The sequence below is a fragment of the Daktulosphaira vitifoliae genome, unplaced genomic scaffold (genome assembly GCF_025091365.1).
Source record: "Daktulosphaira vitifoliae isolate Bord-2020 unplaced genomic scaffold, ASM2509136v1 Scaffold_1, whole genome shotgun sequence".
Classification (NCBI taxonomy): Eukaryota; Metazoa; Arthropoda; class Insecta; order Hemiptera; family Phylloxeridae; genus Daktulosphaira; species Daktulosphaira vitifoliae.
In genome coordinates, this window is record NW_026099572.1 from 69,671,873 (window position 1) to 69,682,749 (window position 10,877).

Genomic DNA, 10,877 nt, shown 5'->3' on the forward strand with positions numbered 1-10,877 from the left:
TATGACTTATGGATTAATAAGTATTCTTAAAGTTCATATAATGTTACATCATTATGAATGAACATCATCTGTGAACGAATACTACTGACTTTAATAAAACATAGTTTAAACGGTTTGTAACAAATTATAGTTGAAGGTTTTTATAATAATGAAAGTACCTAAATTAAGCTGTACTGAAATATCATAATTTATTTACATTATCCTTAACTGTTCATTTCTGAAAAGTTCCAGTTTTAAACATTTGATAATGAGTTAAAATTTTATCGTTAAATTAAAAATAAATATTTGTACATTACTGTTATAGAGATTATTCCAGAGAACAAATATTTATTCAATTTATTAGTCTGACATAATAATTTAAATTAATAAAGAACTAAAATATCAAATAACCTAAATTTTCATTAATTGTTAAGTCATCCTAAAATAAAAAAAAAATCAAGGGTATCGATGTTCAGTATATATAAATATATTAATACAAATAAATTAGTTTCTATTATTTCTATAGTTTCTAATTAGTTTTACTATTTTCTAAGATTAAAATAACAGTAAATAATTTTTTTTAACAATACTAAAATTGGTTTCCATAGCTTTCAGCCGATAATTAGTCGTGTTTTATTATACATGTTATTCAAGTTTTACGATTACTATATAAAACTTATATACTTCACATCAAAATTTATCATCTCGACAGTGTTTATAATTTGAAAAAATGATCAAAAACTGGAAAGATTTTTTAATAACTCTAATTGAGCTGTGCATTCTAACTTGTTATTCATTTTGCATATTTCTAGTCGTTTTGTATAAACTCTATCAATACCTTATTGCAAAGTATGAACGGTCTGTAAGTGAATCGTTCGACAATATAAACTCATACAATCTACGCATGATGACTGAAATTGATCTTAATGATAAACATGGAACATCAACGAAAACAGGAATTGACGATAGAATTGCTGTAGAAGTACCAATGGAAACATTGGAACAAACATACAATATGGTTATATGGAATTCCGAAATAAAATTAGACGCTACCGTAAAAAGAGTAATGATTACATTACCAAGAGACCTGGCAAATCTAATTGAACATGATAGACTTAAAATAGACTCTTTAGATCATTTTAGGCCACAAAAGAAATGTATTATAAAAAAGCAACCTTTGAAAATGCAGTCAAAATCTTTTAACGTTGTAGCGGAACGTATTTGTTTGTTTGTCAGTGGGAAGAAACGGTACTTTGATAAATCTGAAGTGATGTGTCCACAAAGTGTAAAAATTCGTGTATTAGACGGAACAAAATGTGGCTCTTATAAATATGGACAGTTATATTTTGAAAAAAATGTATTGATACGTTCAGTTGTTTTGAAATTGAAACGTAAGTATAGAAATAATGCCATGAAAAATATTTTTGTACCATCAAACATGTTTAGTTGTTATAAAATTATTCGAAATTGCATTTTCAATATTTGGAAACTTAATTTAAAGTATTTTTATTTACAAAATATTTAATTTACGAATGAATTATTAAATAAATCTTTGTTGGTTACATTAAAATCATTTTTAAGGACATTTGATGTCAAGGTTATAAATAATATATATAATGAAACGTTTTTCATACATGTGTTTTATAAAAAAAAAAATTTACTACGGGTCTACTGTAAAAATTATTTATTTACAGATATATGTGTACCAAATTATTTCTTTATTCATATTAATTTGATAAGTAAGATTAAGTAAAAACTAAATTTTCTTTTATGTTACAAATATTTAATAAACATGTTTAATTATGATAATTGTTTATAAACTTTGTTTAAATTATATATATGATTATTCTTATATTTTGGTGTATTTATTTAATTCAAGTAAGATGATAATGAGCAGCGATGACAAAGCAAATAGTTTTACAATAATTCTTATTACGTTTGAGAAAAATTAAAAATAAAAGAATAAATTGAGTAAATTATGACAAATATAAAAATAAGTTATCAAAGGAACGATTTTAATATTTCAATCTATAAATATATTAATAAAAATAAATATAAAAAATTACTTATTCTAAAGGTAACGAAAATTTTTTATGAAATAGTGCATTCATATTTGGAAATAATATTTTCATTAACTGAAGATAAAAATATTATTGTAAACATGTAGATGTTTTTTATAAGTATATATTTATTTCTTTTTTGGCCTAATTGTATTTATTATTATTTTAAAATTTATATTTTTTATGCCACAGTAATAGACAAAAATGACCAGTCGATTAATTAAGTACATAAATAATTTTACCATAACTGACCTATAGATATACATGCGTTTCTATGATTGATAAAACATTATTTTATAGTTGAAACATAGCTGATATCTTCGCAACTGATACGTTATAGTTTAAAAGTGTATTATATAGTAATTACTATCGAGTATATAATTTAAGTTTGCCTCTAAAGTACTACATGACTATAACCAAAAAAAATCGCATTCAAAATTTAAAATTTATAGTTTGGTTCAAATGCTGATGGTATTTGTTTTCTAATTTACATAAACTTTTTTAGAAAATTTAATTAAAATTTATACTGAATTTAAAAAATGTGAGAAATTATTAAATTAAAGAATGGAATCAATCGATAAATGCAGAAAGTATTTGACTAAGTAAAGCTCAGGTAATGGAATTTTTTTCCATTTCTCGAAATGTACTTTTAAATTTATAGTACTTCAAACCTTTTAAAAGTTTTACGCTTTTGAACTGTATAATTTATTTGAATGTACATTCCAACTTATTAACATTTATTTATTTACTTAATAAAAAAACAATAGTTTTAAATAAGTACTTTACTACATTTTAATTTAATAGCTATTATTGACCTTTTAACTAATTGCTTTAAGTATAACGTTACCGACTCATAACTTTGTCAAAATTTATTTTTAATAAAGAATATTTAATTAAATTGACACTTGCCACTCAACAAATACAGTAAGGTCTAATAGTTCAAAAAAATTATGCTTTAATTTCACTATAATTGTTAACAAATCTTGTTGTATTATTATTATTGGAAATAAAAATTTCCATTGATTTTTTCCAGGATTTTTTTAATGTATACATTATTTTTAGCAGTTATTGTGGTTGGAATGTATTGTGACTATGTACGTAAGTATCAGAATATGATTCCATTGCGTCCAGTAGTATAAGTTATATCATCTTCACAAAAGACGAGATAATTTTAGTAAGTTACTTAAAGATTTTAAGTATATATTACACAAAGGTTAATAAAAATAAATAACTGAATAATATAAATAGTAGAAAAGATTATAATGTAAAACAAAAAAGCGATAATTTTTGTTTCTTGTAAATAACCTGAATATATGTATAAAAAATATATTATTTATTAAATTTCTGAAGAAATATTAATTAAGTGATAAGTAATCTTATGTTTATTCATTCGTCTTTTGCATTTATTTCATGTTTGAACAAAGCGATACATACGATCATATTACAAACATTATACCACAGACAGTTAGTAATGCTGTAAATAAATTAAGTTCTATTATGATTATATAATACAGTTTCTTTAAATAAAAAAAAATGCAAGTTATAATTATTTTTACGTTTTTTTTTTAGCTTCGATGCGAAGCTGAGAAGGTATTAATTTTACTATGATGTGTTTTATTTTTATTTTTTTTTGTGTCTGTTACCACTTTTTCTCAGCTCTCACTGACCGATTTCTTTCAACAATACGTCAAAAGATCACAAATCGTATCTAGTCGAAGACATTACCATCAAAAATTTAAAATGACAATTTTTTCAAAAAAAATTAACATTTTCAACTTGACTTTTGAAAATGTTCCGAAAAGTCTGACACTTTTATATATATCTTAAATTAAAGCTAATGTAATGTACTTTATTATGCAAAAAAAAAAAGTTTCAGACTTTATTTTGTCTTCACGGTGAAAATGGCTACCAAATGCTATTATTGTGTGAAAATTCTCGATTTTATTTTTAAAATTTTTAATTTTATAAAGCTATAACTTATTGAAAAGTGTATGGATCAACATTATTTTTTTATGAGAAATAATATTTTTTAATAATTCCTTTTTCATTCGACATACTTTATCTTTATCAGGATATTAATAAGGAATTAACAGATCAGGTAGCTTTTGTTATAATCTACCATTTTTAAAAAAATTTAAATTGAACTAATGACACTTCATCTGAAAACCTAGANTCAAATTGAACTAATGACACTTCATCTGAAAACCTAGAAAATATTGTTAGTTTGTATTTTTTTAAATATTTAGGTCTTGCATAACACTAATCTTAAAATAAATAGATTTCAGAAACCAAAAAGTTCAGAAATAAAATTATTTACAATAACAATTTTAGCTTCGATGCGAAGCTGAGAAGGTATTAATTTTACTATGTGTTTTATTTTTATTTTTTTTTTGTGTCTGTTACCACTTTTTCTCAGCTCTCACTGACCGATTTCTTTCAACAATACGTCAAAAGATCACAAATTGTATCTAGTCAAAGATATTACCATTATAAAATGGAAAAAATTTCCCTTGTTCCCTGTAAATGAGGGAAACCTCCAAAAAAATTACAAATTTAAAAATTGTTATTTTCGAAATTTTTTCAGTTTTTTTACTTAAAACTGCCATAACTTTTTTAAAAATGATCAATCAATATAATTTTTTTTTGATAGATGCTTAATGTCCTTGAAAGTGTTCCGGAAAGTCTGACACTTTTATATATATCTTAAATTAAAGGTAATCTAATGTACTTTATTATGGAAGAAAAAATTTCGGACTTTATTTTGTCTTCAAGGTGAAAATGGCCATCAAATGCTATATATATGTGAAAATTCTCGATTTCATTTTTTACATTTATAACTTTATAATGCTATTATTTATTAAAAAGTGTATGGATCAATACAATTTTTTTATGAGAAATAATATTTATATCCCTCTTTGATTCGCCATACTTTATCTTAATCAGGATATAAATAAGAAAATAGCAGATCATGTAGCTTTTGTAATAATCCACCAATTTTTTTAAAATTAAACACAATCTAAAGATTTGCATCGAAGCGTTTTTTATGATAGTGATTTTAATCACTGTCAGATATCATTATACTTGATTCAACTATACCACGTCACCACTGTGCCGCGACAGGTGAGTCATACTGGGTTTCTTTGCAGTAATTTTTATCCAAGTGCGTATGAACAACCGATAATATATTTTTTTAAAATATCCCATTATACTTCAGTATAAAACATTGATTTTTTGGAAACTATTAAAAACATTAATTTTTGTAAATAAAAATATCATTTTATTTAAAAAACTCTACAATAATATGTAGTAAAATAATTAATTTTTTTATCCCTTCAGCGATGAACTCCTATTTTTATCTTGATAATAGATAGAAAAAAATTTACAATTTTGTTTTTATAACTTTTTTAAATCCGATCAACCATTAATTTTTTAAATTGTTCAAATATTTGGATTCAAAATATAAATTTATCACTAATTTAGTTTTCGTAATAATAGAGGCTATAATTGTATGTTTCAATGTATCATAAATTATGTTTATGATCCATGACTTGTGTATACAAAACAGTAAAATAATAATAGAAATTTTGTCTAAAAGCACTAACATCAACTGAAACAGCAGAACGGTTAATCGGATCAACAAAAATTATTAGAATTAAATTGCTTATATATTTTTTTCTATCATATTATTAATATAAATATAAGGGTTCTCATTTAAGAAAATTAATGCTAAGGCGTTTTATCCCCAAAGGAATGAAAACAAATTATTTAACTTTATATTATTGTTAAGTTAATTAAACAATATTTTCTTTCAAAAAAATTAAAATTTTTTAAGTTTCCAAGAAAATGAGTCTATTATTTTTAATGAATGACTCTGTCTTTATACAAAGTGATCGGTTTATCATAAATCACTTGTTTACTCGCAAAATAATATAATATTGGAAAACAAACTTTTTTTTTTTGAGTTAAATATATTTCTTGATTTATCAGCTAATAATCACTTTTTAGAATTATCCCTTGTAACTTAAAGACTTACATATTTACTTTTTTTAAAATAGAAAATGATCTAAATATTTACATGACTAGCAAATAACAATCTTTAGACTAGTATTTTTAGTATTTATTGACTAGTGATACTAGTGAATCATTACTTTAAATTGGTAATAACTTTGGAAATACTGTTTCAAAAGTTGTTATCGTTCAGACATTTTCTTAATTAGATTATTTCCTATTTTATAAGTTAGTTAAATATGTATATTTTTATTTAAAAAATAAAATTGACACCTCCTTAAGTCATAAAGGATGATTCTAAAAAGTAATTATTAGCTGATAAATCAAGAAATATATGTAATAAAAAAAAACATAAATTTTTTTTTCCAATATTGTATTTACTTTGCGAGTAATCGAGAGGTTCATGATAAACCGATCTCTCTGTAAATCAAAATCTGAGTTTTTTTTTTACTATCTATAGTTAAAATGCCGCTTTCTTGAGGTATACTTAAAATTAGCAGATTTTAAATAATCTAATGTACGCCACTTAAATTTTGGTCAGTTATACTACATATGAATATATAACTTCTATTTTCCCAACAAAAGTTATAACATTTTTTTTTTTAACATAAAATGTTATTTTGAAATAATAATAACCATAAAATTATGATTATTATAGTAGTATGCTAACTTTTTTAATATGGTTAGAGCACATTCATCAATTACAATGCCCTGTGTAGTCTCAACTATTAACAAAAAACATAGCTGACGTCAAGAATGTCATACTACAGTGATCCTTATGTAATAGGCACTGTTTAATATTAATTCCCAAAAACAACTACGATAGCCCTGGAAAATAGCGTACACAAAAAATAAACTTTTTGTTGTATTGCTAATACATATTAGCAAGGAAACTTTACCGATTAAACACTGAACAGGCACTAACCAAGTTTTTCTTTTTCCAATTCTTCGAATAAACATGGCGTCGACTAGAGACGCCCATAATAGTTTTAAACTATACGGGAAATGAACCATACTGAATTTTTCCTACGCAAAATAAAGAAGTGTTAAACTATACATTATATAAACATTTAACATATTATGTTAAAGCGTCAATTTTTTCGATTATAAGTTGTACTATTAATAACCATTTTAATTATTTTGAACGAAACAGGCTTAAGAACAGATATACAAAATAACACCAAGTACTTTAGATACTAAGTTGAAAATGTGATGAAATACATGCGAATATTAAAGTTCATTTACCCTAAAATTTGTCATTTTTATCGATATTAGAGAAGTATTATGGTTTGATGTATTTATTGAAAAAAAAATGTAACATTAGATTAATTTCAAGATAGTATAGTGTATAGGATTTTATATAAAAGGCATATAATAATTATTTCAGTACTACAATATTTTAGTATGTTTATTACAACTGCTGAGCTCTGTTGTACAAGAATTGTTTGGTTTGATTTTAGAATGGGTTTAGACCACATAAATCTCCTATTGGGTTTATGGCTTCAATATTTAAAATGTTAAGAAATTTTGTGAAAATAAAAACTATATATTTTAGCTTCGATGCGAAGCTGAGAAGGTATTAATTTTACTATGATGTGTTTTTTTTTTTATTTATTTTTTTTTTTTTTTTGTGTCTGTGAACGCTCAATCTCAGCTCTCGCTGGACCGATTTTGATGAACAATATGTCAAAAGATCACAAATCGTATCTAGTCGAAGACATTACCCTCAAAAATTGAAAAAAATTCCCTCGTTCCCCGTAAACGGGGGAAATCCCCCAAAAAATTACAAATTTAAAAATCGCTAATTTTCGATATTTTTTCAATTTTTTTTACTTAAAATTGCCATAACTTTTTTAAAAATGACCGAATCAATATAATTTTTTTTTTTATAGATACCTTAGATAATTACCTATCATTTTATATATTTTTGTGAACATTTGACCCTTTAACAGCCCAAAGGATGGGGTTTCAAAATGGTAACTTTTTTACAAAAAATTAACTTTTTCAACTTAACTTTTGAAAATGTTCCGGAAAGACTGACAATTTTATATATACCTTAAATTAAAGCTAATGTAATATACTTTAATTTGAAAAAAAAAAATTTGACCTCTGGACTTGTCTTCATGGTGAAAATGACTACCGTATGCAAAAATATGCTATTTTTGTGAAAAAATTCTTGATATTATATTTTACATTTTTTAACATTATGTTGCTATAACTTTTTAAAAAATGCATGAATCAACTTTATTCTTTAATGATAAATACTTTATATATACTTCTTTCATTCGACATACTTTTTTTTAAAATCGGACCATTTCCCTTTATACAGGGGGGGTGCAAACCTTTTAAAATGCGTATAGAAAGTAGAACTTTTTCAACTTAACTTTTGAAAATGTTCCGGAAAGACTGACACTTTTATATATATCTTAAATTAAAGCTTATGTAATATACTTTAATTTGAAAAAAAAAAATTTGACCTCTGGACTTGTCTTCGTGGTGAAAACGGACATCAAAGTTAAAGAAAAACGTACGATTTCCGTGAAAAAAATCTCGATTTTATATGTTATATTATTTAATTTATATTTTATATAACTTTTGGAAAAATGTATGGATCAATATTATTATTTTTTTATAATAAATATTTATATACCCCTTTCATCTGGCACGCTTTTTTTGTAAATCGGATCATACCCCTTTAACAAGGGGGGTCAAAACTTTAAACATGCGTATTGTTACTACGATATTTTCAATTTAATTTTTGAAAGTATTCCGGAAATACTGACACTTTTAAATATATCTTAAATTAAAGCTTATGTAATATACTTTAATGTGAAAAAAAAAAATTTGACCTCTGGATTTGTCTTCATGGTAAAAATGACTACCGTATGCAAAAATATGCTATTTTTGTGTTAAAATTCTGGGTTTTGTATTTTATTTTATTTTAAAATACCTGACAAGGGGAGTACAGATTTTCATAAATATTATATAAATTAAAATTGATATAGTATAGATAGTTAAACTTATTTAAATATGTTTGTTTCTTTTAAGTCGAGAAAAATAACTTTGAAATTTGAACTAGCTTAAATAGCCAATTTTTCAACCGCCGGAAGCAACGTACGGTTGCCGAGTTGGTAAAATTTATGTTTTACACGCTTGGGGTACGAGGTTCCAACCCGCATATGGCAATGAATTTTTTGCATTTTTTCTTAATTCTTTTTAAGTTAGTATAAATTTTAACTCGTTTGATTTTTATCACATTTAGATTCAATAACTTCAATAAAGATCAAGGATCCCATCACTTTAGTCGCCCCTTGCAAGAAGAAATTTCTTATTCGTATTAAAATTATTTTACTATATTTTAAGTTTTCGCTTCGATGCAAAGCCGAGAAGATATTTTTTTGTGACTATCATTTATTTTCTCTGCTCTAACTTGACCTACTTTTTTCAACAATACGTCAAATTACTACAATTCGTATCTAGTTGAAGATATTACTCTCAAAAATTGAAAAAAAAATTCTAATTTATCAATTAAACAGTTAGTTATTACATCGTCTCCATAAAGACAATTAAAATCATTAATTTCTAATGTTTTCAAAATATTTATTAACGAATGAAGTTTGATATGATAGGTTTCAACTACAAAATTAAATCATTTTACTTTGTAATTTAATAATTTTATTACTCTGTTTGTGTGTGCTACTATTAGACTATAATATTCAAATTTTTTTCTAACGTGTTGCTATATAAATCATTTCTAAAAAAAATGATTGTTTTTTCTCCTGAATTAACAATTGATTTTTACAAATATAATCAAATTTTATAATAAACTCAATTGAGTAAATCTTTTTAACAACTTTGTTTTGATTGGTACATTTAGTTAAAGTAAATCATTAAAATTAATTAAGTTCTCAATATTTCAATTATAGAATCTTTTCAACAAACAACAAAAGTTCCTAGGAAATTATTACTATTACTTCTATTTAAGTTATCTATTACCATAAAAATGCAAAAAAATATTGAGCTTTTCTGATAAATTTACAATAAATAGTAATTATAAAACTTTCTGACTGCATATTGATCTTAACGATACAATTTTTTTAATTGTCATAAAATTTTCTATTTAATTATGTCAATGTCAAACTTACCAATTGAGCTAAAAGTTATGGTAAAATAAATTTTTTTTTTTTATTATAAACATTTACAACAATCAACTTTAAACGATTAACAAAATTGGTTAAATATGTCATTTTCCTTATTTTTAACTTATTAATAATCAAATTAATATTAAATATTATATCAAATCAGTATTAATTTAAAACAATTTTTTTTGTTCTTAATTATTTTTTTTTATATGTAAAAACTATTTTTTAATAATATTAAAACTTAGAAGTTATAGAAAAAGTCTAATTGCACATTTTAAAACATCGCGAAAAGTTGATTTAGAATAGTATATTTTTGTTTCTGATGGAAGTTCCTTGTAGTCCAGTGTATAAAACTTATAACTTTGTTAATTGTTATAACTTTATCAAAAATGACCAAATCAGTATATTTTTTTTTATTTAGATGCATGTCTTTATCTATCATTTGGTTTTTTTTATAAATCTAACCCTTTACCTGCCCACAAGAGGGATTCAAAATATTAACTTTTTTTTTTTTAGTTAAAGTAAATCATTAAAATTAATTCAGTTCTGGATATTTCAATAGTAGAATCTTTTTAAATATCAAAAATTACTTAGAAATGATTACTATGATTTCTATTTAAGTGTTCTATTACGATAAAAATGCAAAAAATAATGAGTTTTTCTGATAAATTTACAATAAATAATAATT

At 23.7% G+C, this 10,877-nt stretch overlaps 1 protein-coding gene across 1 annotated transcript; it reads left to right on the forward strand.

Annotated features, from left to right (window-relative positions):
* Positions 1 to 538: 538 nt before the first annotated feature.
* Positions 539 to 3,283, forward strand: LOC126905876 (uncharacterized). The gene is made up of 2 exons (XM_050686000.1): positions 539 to 1,370; positions 3,102 to 3,283. Exons 1-2 carry the CDS (start codon positions 710 to 712, stop codon positions 3,176 to 3,178), a joined length of 738 nt encoding a protein of 245 aa, XP_050541957.1. The 5' UTR covers positions 539 to 709; the 3' UTR covers positions 3,179 to 3,283.
* Positions 3,284 to 10,877: the final 7,594 nt, after the last annotated feature.